Source organism: Struthio camelus, chromosome 2 (assembly GCF_040807025.1).
Source record: "Struthio camelus isolate bStrCam1 chromosome 2, bStrCam1.hap1, whole genome shotgun sequence".
Taxonomy (NCBI): Eukaryota; Metazoa; Chordata; class Aves; order Struthioniformes; family Struthionidae; genus Struthio; species Struthio camelus.
Genome location: NC_090943.1, coordinates 15805169 through 15826269, shown reverse-complemented (window position 1 = coordinate 15826269; position 21101 = coordinate 15805169). Strand labels below are relative to the sequence as shown.

General features: G+C 37.0%; 1 protein-coding gene across 13 annotated transcripts in view; it reads right to left on the bottom strand.

The window, feature by feature from the left end:
• CUL2 (cullin 2) overlaps positions 1-21101 on the bottom strand; it is a 54183-nt gene that overhangs the window by 22011 nt on the left and 11071 nt on the right. For 8 of the 13 annotated variants that reach the window (XM_068934354.1, XM_068934360.1, XM_068934356.1 and 5 more), the window contains 7 exons: positions 20130-20224; positions 14529-14634; positions 9394-9476; positions 3082-3178; positions 2882-2992; positions 1404-1566; positions 103-227 (listed from right to left, as the gene is read on the bottom strand). In XM_068934354.1, the coding sequence (XP_068790455.1) occupies positions 103-227; positions 1404-1566; positions 2882-2992; positions 3082-3178; positions 9394-9476; positions 14529-14634; positions 20130-20224 (780 nt within the window). Of the gene's footprint in view, positions 1-102; positions 228-1403; positions 1567-2881; positions 2993-3081; positions 3179-6504; positions 6592-9393; positions 9477-14528; positions 14635-20129; positions 20225-21101 lie in introns of all 13 variants that reach the window. The other 5 variants (XM_068934348.1, XM_068934349.1, XM_068934351.1 and 2 more) reach the window with 1 other exon arrangement.

Here is a 21101-nt window from a genome sequence, read left to right as displayed (position 1 = left end):
TAGACAAAATTAAAAAAACAGAGTGGACTAAAAAACACAAGATAAACATTTCATTAGGAATGTTAATCAGATACGTAATTTCAGCTGCCTAAAAAAACTCACATTTTCCTGAGAAAGATTGCTGGTTGCTCTAAGGCCCTCATCATGGATATGGTTTTGTAGTTCCTGAATCATATGAGGTAAACCACTTGACACAGCACGAAGTAGAGTATACATATTTGCCATGTCTGTAACAAAGATACATTTTTATAGAATATGCTTAGAAACACTGAAAATCAACACAATATAGTATCATAATCTCACACAGAACTACTCAAAGACTGAAACAAGACCAACTGTTTTGAATTTTTTTTTTTTTTTTTAAAACAACATACATAGGATCACCGACAAAAGAAAAAAGGAAAGAATAGGGCTAATGTCAATGTTTACTGAGTAATTAATCCTGTTGGTAGTACCTCACTCTTCCCATTCTGCTTATCTAGGACAGAGTCCAAAAGGAAAGGTGGTCTGGCATGCAAAAGCAATGGTCCAGCTTATTTTTAACCCTTTGCCTCTCTAAACCTCACTTAGCAGCAGCTGACTAGCCAGATCAGTTTTGATATCATCTTAACTTTTTGTTTTCTCCTAGCATTGGTCTGAAATCTTTCTCAGGCTAGAAAAGCTGCAAACACCTAAGCAATTGCTTTTTTAATGGATTTTATGCAAAAAAAGGATCCAAGCTCTGATCAATTTTGCAAAACTCTCAGGAAGCAGAATAGTACTATTAGGTACATTCTGAGTTTTTCTGTGAAAACTAACTTGTTTCAAATAATAGATACCATATTCCATGCAAGAATATGCATTCTTTCAAGCATAAGGGGCATGTAGTCATCATGAAGCATATATTTTTTCTTAGCAGGCAAGCAGTGTAGTTATAAAAGCATCTGCTTCTGTAGAAAGGATTTGGGAAGGGAGGTCACAAAATATTCTGGACAACAAAAAGTGGCTATGACAACGAGCCAAAATATTTTACAATCCTGACCTTTCAGATGATGATGAAATCTATAAAGACAGAGCCGTTGGTTTACAAATGAAAACACAAGCAGAAAATATGATTAATTTTACAGGACATAAGACTTCAGTGTGTTTCTAAGCCAACTAAGACAAGGATAGAGAGTACTGGCTGAAAGAGGAGTAGTTAACAGTAGAAAGCAAAAAGAAAGTTTTGAATATATTTTTGGAAGAATGATAACGAATTATATGGTAAAAGAAAGAGGTCATTCAGGGCTTAATTGAGCTTTCTAGATATGTAAAATATTTTACTTGAAAATGCTTAAGTGCATATGAGGTCACTGAATAAAACAGTAAACTGTAATACTAAATGAATAAAACCAGGAACACTTTGTGCTTTTTGTGAGACTTACCACTTCTTTTCTCTTGTCTGATAATATTGTGACATTCGGCATGTAGAAACTGCAAGTGATCAGCTACCATTCTCTGCTGGCATTCATGAATCACTTTGCCGTATGAGCTGGGATGCAAGTATTTCCGACATCGCATTTCTTCATCTTTTAACCTACCTAAAACCTACAGACAAGTTTTCAAACTGAGAGCAAATGAAATACTAAAGAGCAGTTTAGAGCCACGATATAACAATAGTATATCTATGTGGAATAAGGGACAGAAGTAAGTAAAAGCAGTTAAAAAACAATTTGTCCAGGATGCAGAAACATTAACTCAACTGCTTAATTTGAAAGAGCGATTGAATCAACGTCATCTTCTACTTACACTATTGGCGAGGCTCAGTCACTATTAGATATCTAATAGCATTCCAAAATTCTCTTCTCCCCTTTAACTTTGTGACCAATCTTCCCCACTTTTTCCTACCATTCTTCTTACTACTTCTGAGGACCCTTCTGATGAAGTTTTACCATGACACCTAACTATATGACTATCTGAATCCTCTCTCTGTTCCAAACTCATCCACTTGTATGTAGATATCTGCCTAAAAGGTACAGATCCACACCTGTGCTAGTCAAAGACTCTCTTCCTACTCTCAATGAGAGAAACGGGCATTATTATAAACAAGTCATATGAATACTGACATAACAGTACTTATTTCCAGCGAATACAACAAGGGGAGCCTAGGAAGATTAGTGCAGCTGCAGACAGCTAATGATAGGTAAGTTGAATCTCCATTTCTTGTGGTTTAATTGAAATCTTAGACCATCTCTGAATTTCACCTCAGGTGTATAACTATTCGCTTTTACTCCTGACGGTGAAAAGCAATTTCACAACCTTCTTTTCAACTCTTCCACCTCCTTTCTTGTGACTGTGAACAGAAAGGTACTCAGGACTGACTTCTAGTATTATATTAATCTTTGCTTCTCAACCAAGTTATAGCTATTACAAGTAATTTAACCACAACTTGGCTTCATACACCACAAAGCAAAACAAAACACTCCTAACTCAGAGGACACAATTTTAAAAAATGCTCTGTAACATCTCCACAATATTGTCTTTCCTAAACATTACACTACTAAAACTCTCATCTTATGCTACTATACATACAGAATCCTAAAAAGAAGGAAGATAAGGAAATGAGGGAGCAATACTGATCAATCTGATACATATTTTAAAAATGTATAAACTTTAAAGAGTTTGACTCTTAATGCACCTTGATTTACCATTTATTATGAAATATCTTGAAGCTAATACACATAGGCAAGGTTTATGGTTTCTATTCAAATTAACCATGCCGTCCAAATAATCTAAAACTGCATGAAAGCATACAACAGAGAACCAGTCTGGAAACTGACCAGGAAAATATGCATCATGAGTAAATTGGCAATCTTAGATTTTGAATTTACAGTTATTGCAAGCATATAGAAAAATCTCTTACCTTCTCCATGTATTGTGAGCAATTTGACTCTTGCAATAAATTTGAAGCTTCTTGTTTATAATACTCCCCTGTTTCATTCAGAAAAGGACACTCAAAAATTTCCTGATAAAACTAAAAAGGAGAATTTTTTAAAGGACAAATAATGTAGAAACTAGGTTAATATATGCAATTAAAAACATAAATCAGAAATGTGTGCCTACCTTTAGGGGGAACTTTTTCTTATACTGTTCAACATGAACAAAGGAGTTAATAACCCCATGGATTACTTTCTGGTTTGGGTCTTCTCCACAGCGATCACTGAAATAGGCAAAACAGACATTCATGAGAACGTAGGTACTTAGTGTAACTAATCTGATAAGCTAACGAAACCCCTTAACATCGGATGAAAACATTTTCCAGTAAATTCCTCTGCTTAAATTGGTAAAGAAATGAATAAGATTAATCTTAAAATAAAAAATCCACTCATTTCTCTGTTTCTCCCGTATACTTAAGTTGTTGAGATGATAATTCATAAGCTATTCACAGTCATTTGCAGGTCATAAAATTTCTACATATTTGCTAAGTAGTCTAAAATCATATCCTCTAATTAAGTACTCTACAATTTACAGTTAAGTTCCATCTTGTATGCATAGCCTGTATTAAATATTGATTATTTGACGTGACATACTCCCCACCCCAACAAAGTAACTTCTGCCAACATCACACCAGGAAGAATGCAACATTTATTTCTGAATATCTAATATCCAATCAATGAGTAGATATCATGTGGTAAAAATCATGTACTCGGTGCATCTTCAATATGACTTTTAATCACATACTGGGAAAGGAAATCTTTCTCCAATCACTTTCTGAACTTCAAATGAATGAAATCAAATAAAGAAAATATTCTCTTCAGATTCATTTAGTTGAAAACAAAAATAATTAAGCGTTTTGCATGCCAAAAATAGTAGTGTTCTCTCCTTTGCAAATACTACAAATAACAGACCCACTCACAGTAGCACTGACATCCTTAAAACTAAAAGGACTAAAAATTATGTGAAATTTTGAAGTATGTTTATACTTAAACATCAGTTATAAAATTTTACTTTAACTAGACTGCATTAAAAAGACAAAAAAAAAAAAAGTCAGGTCTGCAAAAACACTCCAAAACCCCAAAATTAATCCATTTCAGAGTTTCGTTCATTTTGGTCTGGAACTAATAAAAATCTATACAGGCTGCCCATGAGCTAGGGAGGTTTGCCTAGACAACCATACCATCAATTTTTAACCTATACATCTGACCCTATTCATGTGTTTACAATATTGTTAATTATGTATATTTGTTTTAAATACTACTGAGTCCTAAAATTTGAAGGTTTATGCTCGTGAAGACTAGAAAAGAACTGGCTTTCTAACAGATTATGAGCCTTCACTGCACTGTTTAGGCAGCTTGCTGTTTGGGAACAAATCAAGTGCAGCTTGGCTCCCTGCTACAATTGATCTAATGTACAACTGCTCCAGAAGGGACGGTCTGATTGAGAGATTCTTTTTTTTCCTTTTTCCCCTGGAAAACAGGAGGGAGGTTTCCCTTGTTTCTGAACCAATGAAAAAGAAGTCTGGCTTCACATGCAATCACATCCTGTATTCCTTCTCAATCTGGCTCTGCTGGGTCAGGTTATAGGATGTCAGAGGTGGCAGCTGGTGCCAGAAGGCAGCAGGAGTCCTAACACCAGACTCGGGCTGGAACTCCTTCCAACCAGGAGGGCCCAGGAACCCAGTAAGGTGCAGGATAGATGCAACCCTTACATACAGCATATTGCTCCTGGAGCTAGGAACCTCTGTAGCTAACAGTTAGAGCATCCTAGAGGTCTGCTCCGCAACGTGCCCCAAGCATGCAGGGTTCTGGACCTAGAAAGGCACTGGTGATACGACCGCATGAACTGCGTTCAACCGCCTCCTGCGTCGTTTACAGGCCACTTCACAGACCTTAGACCATGCAGTGCTGGAGCCGTTTACAGGATGCAGATGCTGAAGGAGAGGGGGACTGCAAAGGTCAGGACTAGGGAGTTCAAAGGTCAATGTATCATTAAGGGGGGGGGGGGTGGAAAAAGTACATGAGTAAAGGAGACAGATGCAGCTCCATGGCAGAGCTGCAAGGGAGAAGACTGTAGCAGCAGAATCCATACTGCATGAAGGCAATGGGGGAAAAGGAGCACAACGTGGAACTGGCCTTCCTTTTGGGGAGCGGGTAGTACACAACCAAGAGTAACAACTGAAATGCACTTCAGGATACAGAGGTAATGAGGGCGTGGATTTGCTCAAACGACAAATCTAGAACAAGATTCTTAGTATCAGAAAAATTACATACTGTCAAATTCACCCGATCTCAAAACCTTCAGAATTTTACAGCTTTAATCATTTAACTAAAACTATATATTTTAATATGGAAGGGAGGGAGGGGGACAGAACAATGATCATGACCATTATGTATTTCACAACAGATGCCACACCTTTTTTTTTTCTCTCCATACTCACAGCACTTTGAAAAGTTAAATAGTTTCCTCAGTGTGAGAGCATCATGCAATTATATCAAAGGTGTCAAGAAATGCATTGACAGAACTACGCTACGAACTTCATCATGAACCAATCTGAAAAGCTACACTATTGACAAGATAAACAGCATATGTCACAAAGCTATCACTCTTTTCACTTTGGCAGCATCTTCAAGTTTGTGTCTACACAAATAGCACTGTACTGCAAAGGATTTCTAAAGCAGATGGCCTTTTTCAACAAAATTTGAGACACCTACAGAAGTTTCAACAATTATTTTCATGACAGTTGTAGTAAAGACTATCAGCCAAACTAGGAGGAGAGACAAATCAGTGGCCCCACTTAGGGGAAACCCTATTACGCCTATCTTCTACTCGTCGTAGTCGGCTGGTCATTGTGGATGCGTACAGCTACAGACTGGCTGCAGCAGTTTGAGAAGTAGGGATGTCACAGGACATCTTGGGAGAAAGAAACAAAAGGATGAGGTAATATTTGATGGGGAATCTGGATAAACCACTGGATAATCCACAAAAGGATAAACCACTAGAAACGAGGTCAATTAATTGCTTCTTTGTGTTTCTTTTTTTCCAAATCAAAAGGAGAAAACTACAAAATACAAAGTTCAAGGAGATTGTGCAGTTTATATTAACTATACTTTGCTCCTGTGTTAAGATCAAAGCTTATAGTGACTGCAGGTATTACAGTGTGCTACTGTATCCATAGGAAACATATCTAAAGTTCAAGGTACAGTAATAAATATGGTTTTAATTAAATTTCCATCATTTAAAACTAAGAGTTCTGCTGCGTAAGATCAAAAGCCTGTCTATCTCAATTAAATATGTAACTCCTTGTAAACCAGATGATCCTGTTTAGAATACTTTTAAAAGTGTTATCAACTTCCAGTAGATTTCCTTTCTGTGGATCATAGAAATAACTTATCAGCTTAGACAGGAACAGGTTCAGTTAGAGTGTTAGTTATCTTTAGTAAACAAGTCTGTCCTGGTTAGTCTGCACTAATCACACTGTCATTTGAGCTAACACTTGAATAATTTTTGAATTATTTCTGTTTAAGAATTTCATATATGAGTTCTCACAATTTGTGATCTTGTCGGCTTCCTGTTGTGTTGAAACAAAAATGCGTAAGTTGATATTCAGCTTGCCTTGTAGAAGGAGTGCTTGGGCTAGAGGGAGGGGGAAGAAAGTGTGTTATATTCAAAATTTTAATATAAAGAGTGCAGTCAGACAAGACAGGCTTTAGTGTTTTAACAGCTCTCTGCCCGTCAAGGGGGCAAATCCTGCTTCCTTTCACTCACAGTCACAAGCCTCCACATCTCTTTCACATTGTTTTGGCGCTTGTCTAATCCTTTCCTAAAAGGACTCATCACACCAGTCCAAGGAAATATTAAACCAAGAAAGAAAGAGCAGCTAGCTTTCTGTCATATTAGCAGTTCAACCGGCTCACTAAGGGATTAGATAAGCACCAAAGCCAGCACAAGAAAGGGACAAGAGTTTGGCCTGTTACTTTTGGCATCAGCAAACTCCTAGATGAGTTTAGCTTTCTTGTTTACCTGAACCCTAAGTCACTACTTGTATTTTATTGCCTCTATGTTCCAAAAAAGTTTAATATTAAAATTAATGTACAGTGTATTGCACAAGTGTACAGCTTCTTGCAGGTAGATGTGCTTATGACTTCAGTCAGGAGTCTTTTTGAAATTACAGTGAAATACATTCATAAAATTAAAAACTGAAAGCAAAGTTTGTGGCTCTGAAAGCAAAGTTTGTGGCTCTGCTCCTCCTACCTTTTCCAGTACAGTAATAAACATACCTTTATATGCAACAAGCTCACTACGATGTTGTCTATTAATTCCATATATTGTTGTATCGAATGTAAAACCTCCTGGTTATAAGAAGTTAAACTGCCTAATTTTAAACTTTTGGTAAAAGAACTGTAATGAATTAAACCATGCCCATGTTTAAGTACTACAGCTGAGAAGGCATCTAATTAAGGGGTGTGCGTGTGCGTGTATATTTTTTATTAGTAATTTCATTAAATATTCTCAAGTAACAAAGTCAGTCTTCCCCTGCATGTTCCTGTACCTCTGAAAGATGCAACTTACTGATATCTATTTCTTCAAAGACACTGTTTAATCCCCAAATTGCTGAACTCAATGCTAAAAAGACAGTTACTGGCTGTTTGCAGAAAAATCTTTAAAATTCTCTTGCAAACTTGACACGGAATTATAGCAAAGAAAAATGGCAAAAATACTGTTTCATGGAAAGGCAATCCCAAGTATTCCAGAAGCAATCCCTTTATTTTATGACACCAAAATAATAGTTAGTATACTAAGTTCTCTCTTATATCGTTCACTACATGAAAAGCAGATCACAAAACGGCTAGAAAAGCCTGAGGCAAATTACTCTTTTTATCCTCAGAAACAGAGGTGAAGTAACTTGTTTGAGATCGCACAGAAAAATCCGTAATAACGTAGAAAAATTAAATACAGATTCAACCACTACAGAAAATGACTCAAGTTTTATTTAAAACTTTCCAAATGTTTTAGTAAAAAATAACATCAACTTGTTACAGTCTCGGGATCTAAAACCCCGTAGAGCCAATGGGAGTCTTGACTTAAATACCGTTGTGAGGCCAATAGTCAGCCTCAAATAAATACATTTCATCACTTTTAACAGATATCAAGTTTGTTCAGAAAAATTCTAACACGGATTTCCACCTTCAATGAAATATAGAAACTGATCAAAATTTTTGTCTCATGTTACTGTGCTTGAGGTAACAAAGCAGGATTTTCTTCACCATTCATTAGGAAAACTTCATTTAGCTGTAGTGTAATTGTTACAATTGTTATAATTTAGGAAGAAAGCAGTATTAGCACCGGCTAGAAAGGAAGCATGCTTCAATGACTGCAAGCCAAAAAATTCAGAAGTACCATCTCAGAGGGACATCATATCAATGAGTAAGAAAGGAAAAATAAAGTGATAATATTAAAAAAATCAGTCTTTTGCTGTCTTTTCAATGTGATTTTTGGCTGACCAAGTACATGTCCAAGGCATCTCAAGCATTCAGATTACCTCATTCTTTCAGTTTAGCCTGCTCACCTAGGTCACTGAGGCACCCCATCACTTGAATCTCAGTCATCAAGCAACTTCCAAGTTATCTTAGCTAACAAAAGTGGTGCAAAAATGGATGGAACTTACCACTATACACAACGTCAGTAGTAGATTTCAAAATTGTAAGTAAAAAGAACCTTTTGAAATTAAATAGTATAAACGTTTTAAATCAAAACTAAAAAAGCCTCAAGTATTTAACAGGAATACTACAACCGTCACTACCTTGTAATTACCAAGAACTCTGTTTAGAAGTGACAAAGATTTTCAGAAATAAAATTACAAATTTCCTCAAAATGCAAACAGTAAAGATGTTCATTTCATAATTAAAGCAAAGCACCAAGAACGTTAGTAAAATGTTGAACGGATCACTCAAGCGAGCAACAGAAAGCCAGAAGGTTAGTCTTCCTGGCAGATAACCACGAATTGTTTCGGGTCCCATGGAAAGCAACATAGCTTTTCCAGCTCCGGTAAGTCCTTGCATGAGTCTTAGTCCGTCCGTTTATTGATGGCACAGAAACCATTAGCAGACAGCATCAGGTCAAGGAAAGGGCAAAAGCAACCCTCTGGGCCTTGGATAATTATCCCAGCTATTCCTCATTCCCATTGATAAGAAGGGCTGCTGAGGCAGAGAAGATCACTACCCTTGGGTTACAGTGAATTAACTTTTCTCTTTGCAGAGAAAACACATTTTAAGAACACATGCAAACTACAGTGAAGTAGCTACCATTACAGAAGTTCATAAAATAATGTCATCAAGGCAAAAAGCTATATTCAAGCAAAACGGGGAAGAGTTTGGAAAACAAGTGCAATACCCCTAACCTTGTAAAAACAGGAAAAAAAAAAAATCAAACACTCACTTTTTTATTTCTCGGAGGAGCATTCGAATGAGGATAGCCTGCAGTGGTTCAATCATTAGTTTTCTCCACATATCAAGGGCTAGCTGTAAGGACACAACACCACAAACTTATGTCAATAAACACATATACATTGTAAAGAAAAAAAGACATCTTCATTTCCAACTCATGATTTTAAAAATAAAATCATTAAACATCTCTCTTTTCACGAAAAAAATTTTTAAAAGGAGGAAAACAGTCCCCTCCCCCCCAGTCTGTCAATATAATTTATCTACTTTGCATTAAAAGTAGATAATTTTATCATTTTTCTTCTAGAATACCTGATGGCATTTGGATACACAGCGCATATATCTGTAAACTATCAATAACAGACGCAGAATTTCTATTCAGAGAGTGGCTGAATGAATAGCTCTTGCCCCTGTGTGCATGCTTCCCACAGCTAATAGTACTGGTGCACTCCCTATCAATCAAGGATACGTAAATGCATAAGGGCCCTAAGCAAGTTGCCTATGGGGGCAAGTTTTGAGAGTATGTATAAACAACATACCTGCACAATTACAGATAAGTAACCTGCCTTTCTACTTGCAGCATGCTGTCTATGCACAGACACCAGATTACTAGCACAATGTTTAGGGAAAGCATGAATGAAGCCTTGTGGACCTCAAGAATAGACTCATTCCATAACATCATCAATACTGCTAAAAACTATAATAAAACAAGGGCTAGTTGACAAAAGGGAACACGTCCTGGCCTGCTGGTAAGAGGTTTGTCTAAAAGACACAAGAGCACTTATATCCAAGACACACAGAGCATTTCCAAAATAAGAAGTACATAGCTTAGACAAAGACACTGGCAAGCTAGTATCTTGACTTAAACGGAATTCAAATAACCTTCACTAAGAATTTTAGATGAATAGCGATGGGGACCCTTCCCTGAAAGTATCTTAGGAGGGATCAGTCGAATGGGCTTGAAGACTTCAAACTCTTGTGGATGAAGTATTTGCTCTCAAAACATGCCGTTTTAATAAACACTTTGATTACAACTGTTCAAAAGACTTTTCTCAACAAATAAGTCCAAGTCTGATTTAAAGCCCAAAGGAGATAACTGATCCCCAAGACCTCAAAAAATAAACTATCAGTCAGTAGTAGATTAGGGAAAAAAAAAAAAAACTGCTCAAAATCAATGAGAACAGAGTGCTACTGGTGCTAAGCAAACCCCGATAGAGCTAACAGCCCCTTAGCTATAAACTGTAAAACAAAATATTGAGCGAGTGTGTTTTAACTTGAAGTAGGCATGTAGCTGAAGGCTAGGCATCAAATCTAATCCACTTCGTGAAATACATCTTCCAGTTAAAGAGCAGACAAATAAACTTGCTCTGTCCCTCAAAGCTATCCAGCATCCATACGATAACACAGTGCACGGGTGCTAGGGAGGTAGAGCTGACCCAGCTGCATCAGAAGCAGGTACAAAGAAGAGATAAAGATTTGCTTCCAGATCAAAAGACAGACACTGCTATGAAACCAGAGCTGTCTGGGAAGTGATTTTCAGTGTCTTACTTTGTGGAGAAGAGTAGGAGAACAGTTAGAAGAAAACAGTTTCCCCTGACTAGGGCATCAGGAACTCATCCAGCAGAGAGCACAGAAAGAAACTAGTTCTGGAGAAAAAGAACTGTCACTTTTCACGACTGTGAGGTTAAGGGGTTGACCACAGGTAGTTTCTTTCTGTAATGTGGTCTCTTAAATGTGGTCTCTGACATGGTATCTTTCACATGTGATCTGCCAATCTGAAATAGCTCAATGTGTCTGTTGTGACTTTCTTGTCAAGTAAACTACAGACAGAACAATCCAGCAATGAGATACATCAGCTCAAGAGAGCTTGTTCTCCTTGCGACTCCTTGCAGGGAGACTGACCTTACTGCTCCACTTAGACTGATGATACAGAACAGGGCAGTTTCATCCAATTTCCAGAATGCTTTGCCCCATGACAGGGAAGGGAAAAAAAAAATCCACACAGAAGCCACATTCCAACTATTTCATAGCTCAGTGCTCCCAGAAAGTCACTGAAAACTCAGAACTTCATAATCACTGAGAATCTCAACTTGGAGCAGCAGTATCCTTCATTATGCTTTTGGAAAATATAAAAGGATTAAAAAAAAAAAATCTTCTGCAAGCACTGGCTGACTTCTTTTATCAAGAAGTCTCATCCTGTAGTTTTCCTAGTACTATAATTATTTGACGTCTGGAATGCTTGTTGGGATGATAAATTGTTCATGGGTATGACTGCAAACATCACACATCCTCTCTCCAGCTTCACACAAGTACCCACTACATACCCCAGAAAAGCTAAGCAGGCATACACTCTGGATATAAGCAGATTAATGAAAAGCTCCTAAAGATTCATTAGCACTTCAGAGTGATGCTGAGGCAGATAAAGTTTAACAGATAGATAGTACAACTGTACTTCTAAGAATCCTAAATACAGGATGTTATGTCTGTAACTGCATGCTGAGACTGAAAAAAAAAAGAGTATACGAAGTAAGTCCGTTTGCTCCTGGGTAGATAAAGGACAAGATCATCTCAGTCATCCACAACAGGTTAAACGTCAATTCCTTCCTTTTGCAAGTGAGGAACTACTGGGATAAAGATGTTTGTGAACCCCCCCGGTACAATCCAAAGAATAGCTGGCAGGATCCTGAACAGGAGAAATAAGAAAAAATGCTTCCAAAATAAAGACTCGATAAACTTAGTGAATGCCTTGCAGGTAAAGAAATGTGAACTAGTTTATCTTCTGGGGCAATGAATTCATCAAAAACAGTGCTATAAGTTAATGCACTTAAACTACTCAAGTGCAAGACTTCACTAGCAATTCTTTTGAGGGCAAAGGAGTAACTGCCGTAAACCTACTCCTACAGAGATCAGCTTTACCGCCTCAAGATGCTACATTACCAAATACTCTCTTCATAATCTCTGATATACTCTCTTCATAATCTCTTATAGTAAGAGGTAAGAGAGAAGCAGAATGACTCCTGGGAAATGAAATAATCAAAAACTGATTAGCAGAATTCCAGACATCATCCTGAACATCTTCATCAGAAATTACAGGTTTCCTGTTTAAGAATTTGTGACTCTCCCCATATCCTGCCCAAATTATGAGCTAGGGATGTGCTAGCCCAACAGAATCATCTGTTGGGAAGCTTGAAGAAAAATGACCCCTTTCAGGTCCCTTATTTGGGGAAGAAATATTTAATATTTTCTCTGCCAAATTTTTAAAGGGCTGTTCACAAATTCAGAGAATTTCTCCATCACAATGGTAAAGAAAGTTGCTGGTTTCTTTTGAGGGGTCTATCATCACAAGCACGTGCCGTTGATGACTCTGCCCATCAGAAAGACCAGGCTAGCTCAGAGATCTCTGAACTATTTACTCAAATTAAGAGGACAAGAAAAATCTCTTGGTTCCACAGTGATCTCCCAGTACTCTAACTGATGCCCAGAGCTGTTGTAACAACATCCAGGAGCAAAATCAGAACGTCATGCTGACCACTGAATGAAGTCTATCAGCATAAGAAACCCAGAAGGCATTCCCCAACGCTCCCCATTAAGGCAGGGAGGGAACTGTGGTGTCTGATATCCCATAGGCGTTCTTTTTATGAAAGACTTTGTGATGAGTCCTGGTTAAAACAGACAAAAAACACAAACAAACCATAAAGCCTACTAGTATTTCTCTGTCAGTATTTTTCTGTCTATGATTCCATAGATAACGAGGGAAAATGAGTACTCAGAAAAGCTGAAATGTCAGGTCTGCCATTTGTTCTTCTTTGGGAAACACATCCTTGGGCAGAGAGCTATGGCCAAAAAGGAAGTGCTACCAGGATCCTTCAGCGATACCTCAGATTCTAGTAGCACATTGAAACACTGGGAGGATTCACTAATACATCAGCATCATCCAGCTCCAGGAACAAGCCCAAAACAGGTCATTTCTAACATTAAGAAAGAAGAAAAAAGGGGGGAGGGGAAGTGTTAGATATAGCTTTCCAAAACACAAGAGGGAGAAGTGTTCATTTTCCTTTTAGAGAAAAGGGTGAATGTAGAGAGGAAAGGAAAATATAACACACCACTGTAGATGATGCTAGAATAAGATATACTCTCCAACTAGTGGAGTGTATATGTACAGACACAAACTAAGCAGATAAACAAAAAAGCAATCAAAATAAAACTCTATTTAACAGCATTCTTGATTGTGGTTTTGTTCTGATTCATGCTGAAGAGGTGTTTTCAAAAATCTGCTTAAAGACATTCTCAAACACTTTTCATTTTGAAAAATCTCAAAATTTTTTACTGTAAAATTGTCTTTTCATTTTACTTTCTTATATTTATTTCATGGTATAACAGTAGTCATGAAATGACAGAATGATACATGCTTCACTTATGCATACCTGAAATGTATATGGTAACACGTCAGAATGTACTACTTACTGCTTATGACTTTTTTCCTTCATTTCACCGACGTTTAAAAGTGAGCCTCAGCCTTTACAACTTAATATTAGCAACTATAGTTGTCACTCTTATTTGCCCCAAATTACTTTAAAGATGTCAAAATAAACCTGCATACTATACTTAAGTGCACAAAATAGATATTTTCTTTCTTCCAAAGTCTCAAATTGAGTTGCTGCAATATAAGCACAAGATAGCTTGCACTAGAAAAATATAATGTACAGTATCACAGCAGGTCCTAATATAAAAAAATTCGTTAAACTTTGACATCAAGAAACAGAAGTCTAAAAGCAGATTTCAAAGGCTTCCAAAAACAAAAACACCACCTATTCAAAATACTTTCTAGACAGTAGTCATGTGATAAACCAAAGGTTTTCACAAAATGTTATCTATTATCACATCTTGAAATACAGTTCTCCAATTTCCATACTTGCTTAAATTTTTTCCATACAAAGGTCACAATATATTTTTCCATATCCAAACTGTAATTGCATTTTCCAAAGAATTCAGTGCTTACATCTTCTACTCTGTTTAACCATTCAGTTCTGTGCTACAGATAATCAAAATTAAAAAAAAAAAAAAAAAAAAAAAAAGCTGAAGCTCTGCTGAATACAGTTTATATTTACCCCTACCTTCAGGGATACCTACCTCTCCTATTTCCATTAACGGTTCATTCATATCCACCCCTCCATAGCCATACTGAAGATCAGCTTCAGTCAATTTGTTCTTCTTAATAAACTGTGTGTTGAGGTACCTAGAGAAATAAAAACATTCTAATTAGGACAAGCAAAAAAATTAAGTACTAATTTTTTTAAAATAAAGTCTGAAATTATCACAAAATATAGCAATGATATTAGTCGAAAAAGGTTACCTTTAGGAAATTCTTAATATATAGATGGGTTTGATATAAAAGATCTTGCATCATATTAAAACACTACTATGTACTAATTGAGATATTAAATGTGTGATATACCACTGTCAGCATTTTTTGTCATGCACACAAGGCACTCGTAAAAGAATTCAGCTTTCAACATACACTCCCATATTACTCATCCATGCATATGCAAAATAACTGCTAAAATTCTGAGCAGTCAACTAATACTAGAGTGAACTTATTTTCAATTGTAGAAAAAAGTTCCTGTATGTTTACATAAAATGTATTTTCCTCTATCTGTACTGTTTATTATTTTGCACTTCTCTCAGACTAAAACCCTAATGGTATTACTATACATCAGGCACATCAATCTAAGCAACTATTGTTTTACCATTTTACTGAAATGCATTTTCTGCCTAGAAAAAAAAAACAAAAACACCAACAGTTTATTCAAGTCTCCCTGTTTAACTCGTGCATCTTCAGCATCCCAAATGGGAACTTTTATAATAATAATAAAACAAAACAATCAAAAACCACTAAAATGCAGTGATGATGAAAAATATATGAAAATTTAATTGAATTACCCACACAGGGCAACACATAACACAATGTAAAATGATTCATAACCTAGAATGAAAGACCTGCAGGAAAAAATAACTCAAGTTGTATTATTCTACTGCCAGTATTCAGAAATACATTCTCAACATGCAAGTGGGACTCAAACTATTTTCTTGATAAAGATGAACTCAAAGCACTGCAAGAGAAGTGAAACAATTCTTCCAGGAGTACACACGCAAAGACAGAAAATCTGTTGAGAAAAAAACCTGTCATTTTGAGGTGTAATCCTCGTTTCAGCAGGCCTGTCAGCTCAATTCAAAGATTAACCCAGTCTCATATATGAGACATTCACTTGCTGTAGAAATAGTCCCTTTAGTATTTTGAATTTTTTGCTGTGAAATTTGTTGGTAATTATCTGTAAATTTTGTAAGAACAAAGCAAGTGCTTTGTGTGTAAGCCCGAACTAAGTGCTTATAATGATTTGGTATACCGAGGCGAGAACAGATCCATGCAATCCAAAAACAGCGTCAGTTTCTGTTCGTTATGATCCTTCACTCAGTTCAGGGCAACTGCAACTAGCAATAGCTGCATTTTGAGTTTTAGAGATAACAGAAGAAATTGCATGATTCGTTTCATGCACAGTCATACATAAGAAATGTTTTAAACGCACTTTTTTGGTCTGTACTACTGAATGCAGCTTTTAAAAAGAACACAGAAAATTGCCTCTGCCCAAGAAGTGATAAAATGTCCCTCTTAATCCTCAATATTCTTTTAAAAGAAATAATTAACATTTTCAGACTGAAATGTTCTCCTTCTCTTGAAAAGGACTAGGGAAAAATTTCTAATGCCATCTTTTAAAACTATAAGATTTATGTTAATGCTTAAAGGACGTAACTGAGAACTGAATTTAAGAACGTTCAGATCTGATTAGCAGTTTAAAATGCCCAGTTTCAGACACCAAAGAAGGTCAGATTACTGAAGCATTTTAACAGTTTCAGACTTCAGAGGCTGTATCACACTAGTAATACCCGAACACTTTGGGAGGAAGGCAAATAACAAGCAAGGAAGGAAAAAAGCACTGTAGGAACCTGTGAACTTGAAAGAATTGAGAACACCAGAGAGTCAAAAGAACGAAGCCTTGTGATAACACTGTGGTGACAGACTGCAATACAGCACCTAACCTACTTTCAGACTCACAGAGTACCTTAAACTGTTCTGCGACCATCAGTAAGTCTCATAAATTGATTCCAGAGCTTGAGCTCTAGCCCTTGTAAATGTTTGCGTGAAATGTCTGTGTGGAAGGCCACACTCCTGCTGCTCCACAGCCTCATGTGGGCATCCAGAACGGTCACAAGCCAAGGCAGGCACGCACACCCCTTGAGGACTTTTGTTCACTTGCACAAGTCAGATAGCATCCGCCGCTCTGCCGTTCTGCTTTTTCCTCTAAAAGCTAGCTAAAAGAAAGTCCATGCTCTCCTCATTCACACTTTCTCTTGCGTCAGTACACACCTTCTCAAAAACAATATACCTGGCTTAAAACTACTGTAATCACATATAGGTGAGTTTAACTCAGGCCAGGTTTCCCTGCAAAAATTTGTCTGATTCAAGTAAGAGGGAGGTGGCAAGAAGTAGGCAGGCAAAACCCACAATTTTAGCAAAAGCTTCATTTCACTCTGGCTTACAGCTGTCAAATTGAATTTGCACACAACTCTGAAGCAGGAAGTACCCAGTGACAAATGCCATTCCAACCCTCCTCCTTTCTCCTCCTATTTCCCTACTCTTACCATCACCTTTCAGAACCAAGAGCTAGCACAAGTAAATAACTGGAAATAACGTGGAAACAACGTAGCTGCACACCAACTGATTTCAGCTTCTCCATTAAAGTTAATTTCACTCCAGAAAGAGGTTAGAAAGCTCAGCATTGAGAAGAGCGATCCAAGACTCACTCAACACAGACCCTCTTTAGAGTGGGATCCTGAAGGAATGTTCCATCTAAATTATCAGTTAATATCAGGAAAACATCTGGGACAGAAGTAATTTTATGGAAAAATTTTCCAGATTCAGGGCTTGGTAAGCCAACAAACTAGAAGTATAATTTCTTCCATAAGGAATTCAGGAAAAAATTAAACTGAAAACATCTGTTTAACAATCAGAACGGTAGCTAATTCTTGGGACAGATTACCAGGTTACCTGGTAACTTTCATATATTTGGTATTTTTAGACCAGCTAAGGTGTAATTTAACCACAGGCTACTGTTCTAGACACAGAAACCACATTCCCAAAGCAATGTTTCTACAACACACAACACAATAGCCCACAATGTCCTTCGGGACACAAACTTTGCAAAAACTTGTCAGAATGGTTACATGTACATTTTTTCTTCTAATGTTTCATTTGATTTTAGTAGTTTGAATTACATGCTCCCGGATAGGAAACAAATATTAGCATTGGACAGATATTGTGAAATTTTGCTTGAATATAATAATCACAAGACCTTACTTGTCTAAAGACAGCTCCTTAACTTTGTTCTCTACAATAAACCCAAAAGAATTTATCTCCTTTGTCTTTAACCATCCATGATATGACAACACACATTTCTAAAATCCCTTTTTTGCTGCCTTTTTTTTTTTTTTTTTTTTTTAAAGTGGCTTGCCCTTTTTTCCTTCTTTGAAAGCTCTCCAAAGATAAGGAAGAAACTTTAGGGTTTTTTTTTAAAACCTCTTCTCCTTCCTGCACACAGTTAGACTTTGTGAAGTAAACTTTAATAATATATTTTGACTCCAAGTAGCATCCCCTAGGGCAAGAAAAAAATTCCATGAAAATAAAAACATCTTAATTAACACTGAAAGGTTGTATATGACCTATTGCTGGCTCCTCTAGATTATAACAGAAAAAACAGCAGAACAGCTAAATCATGCAATTTTCAGTTTAAAGCAACAATTCAACCCTGCAGCTTGTGCAAAAAAAGGCCAGTGCGACAACCAGCTACCTATATAATTGCTTGCTGTGTTGATCTTCCAAATGACACATCAGTCCAGTTTTTAGCAGAACAGCATACAGGAATAAACCTCACCAAGTGCTGAGAAAACACCCTTAAGAAATTTATACTGAAAACACACCGCTAACAGTTTTAACAAGTTGCTGCAAGTGCTCATGGACACAGAAATGGATGAAGACCTACTGTGACAACATCATTTTATGTTCTGATGTTCAGGAGTCAATTAAAAAAAAAAAACCCACACACCACTAACTCACTAGAACGAGTTATGAATTCGGTTTCAGAAGCATCCAGTTCGTTTTTCAAGGTCTTCCTCCAACTACCATTTTCATAATCGCTTTGAAAGCCACAGAATGCGTACGCATACGCGATTACTAAGTACATGACAAAGTTATAAATGAATATATCACTGTATAATAAGAATCAGCCATTTTATTAATGTTTATAATAATCTGCACGTGCATTCATATACATGAGCACGTAAAAAGCTAAAAAAAATGCTCTTTATAACGTTATCTTTGGAGAAGGCAAAATCTCCAAGATATGATGAGATTACATGTCTGGATAGCTGTTCCAGACAAAAAGAAGAAAGGATTATTAAAACGTAAATTACTCCGAAGTTTACAAACACTTTAAAAGTCTTTAGATAATCTATTTCAAGAGGGGAAAAAAAAAAAAGAAAAATCAATCAGGAAAATCATAGCTCACCTTTCAGAGTAACAGGATAGCACTGGGGAGGGGGGAAGGGGAAAGAGACCCTAGTACTGGTAAAAGTAGCCTTTGTTTAAGGCCTGAACGTTACGTTTATGAGAGAAAAATAAAAAGGAGGAAAAAAAGGCAGCACATTTATGCTCCTTCCATAAGGAGGTTTTTATTCTTGAGAAGGAAACGTAACATATGTTCTCAAACTCTGTGCCTACACTAAGGTTTGAGAGAAAAAGTTATTAGGTAAAGGTACTTTAAGGTATTGAACAAAGGAGGATCAAGTTAGGGACTTGTTAAATAAGCTAAACATAACTAAGCCCCATGACAGAAAATGGGACATGTGCAAGCGTCCTGAGGGAGCTAGGAAATACCATTGCAATGCCACACTCTACCCTATTTGAAAGATTGGGGCAACTGGGAAACTTCCAGTGACTGCAAAAATGCAAACATTACCCCCTTCTTAAAAAAGTAAGAAGGGAACATGCAAGTCACACCTCAACCTCCGGGAAAATTAGAGTCCTCCTGGAAGCCGCTGCTATTTACAAGAACGACAAGAAGGCAACTGGGAACAGGTAACATTCTCAGCAAATGAAAAAGGAGAAATTTTCATTCCTTCTCCAATCCCCGCAGCCCAAACACTCACCTCAAAAGAAAGGACCCAAAGAGCATATATCCTGTTCTAGGAGGGAAAGGGGCATTTTTGCCACGGTACCTAGCTAAGATTTGAGGTCAACACGCTGGTTCAACTGCACAGCTCAGTACAGGGCCATCATTGCAGAAGGACCGCTGGTGTTGCAAACTGCTTCAGTGGTAGGATGGTTAGCACCAATATAATTGGCACTGCAACATCATACGCAACAGAAGTAGCCTATACGAATGATGAAAGAATAGTAGTACTCACTTGGATAATTACTTCAGTGGTAAGGAGCAGTGCACAAGAAACCTGCTGGAGCATTTCTTCTTTTTTCTCATATTCTGCTACCATAACTACACTCTCACCAAAACTGACCTGGGGCATATTCAATCACCGTCCTCTTTAAACAAAACTCTTCGACTTAAAGCGTGGACAGTTTTAATAACGTCAAAAGTTAAATAACTCATTCGCAACACTTACCTGTACAAACAGTCCATATAGTCTGCTCCTTTGCTATACTCTTCCCAGTATCTGTGATACATAACCAGTACCTGTTCTTCAGATTCCAGAACTCTCTGTGAACGAAGAGACACATACACACACCCCTAAGATTAGTACAAAAATACTATACCTAAGTAGAAAGTTATATTATAAAGTAAAAGCTACTACAGGACTACCATTCTGGAATAACAACCACAGATTCAAAAAAATCAAGACCGCACCTAAGCTTTTAACCTGCTTGAAAACAGCATCATTGCAATCACCAGAAAACAAACCAAAGCCTTACTGTGAATTTCTGAAAGGCCGACTACAATACTAAAAGTTGTTTTATTTTGTATTTCAAAAGAGCAATCTATCATTTATTTTATTTTCTATTTGTCTCTATAGGCATACTTTTGGAAGAGCACAAATAAAAAGCATGGTTCATATTCTTACGTCATGCCGGCACAATAACTCACCTAACCATTTCCCTACCGTTATAACCAATTTAAAACCCACGTAGCCACATGCACACTGAAGGATGTGCCTCACTTTAGCTACAAACACTTAAAATCAGCATACCTGGTTTAGACAAGCCCTTATATCTATGAAGAATCCTGGCAAAAAAACACGTTTAACAAAGCACAGACATACAAGCACAAGGATCTAACAAACTTAAACATATCTTAAACTCTGCCAATCTGAGCTCAAATCTTTTGTAGTTTAAGCCAATTATCATCCAAGATGTTGCTGATGTACCGAACTTTTCAATATACATTCATATTTCAAAGGAATAAGTTTAACAATTCAGATTTAAACAAATTAGTATGATTTGTGAAGGAGGATAAGATTCTAGGAATTTAACGATAGTTCTCTGTAGAGTATGCTATTTTAAATTCTGTCTCAAGTAGCAATGCCTATGCAAAATTAACCTAAGAGAGGAATGCTAGGAGATAAGGTGGAATCAAGAGT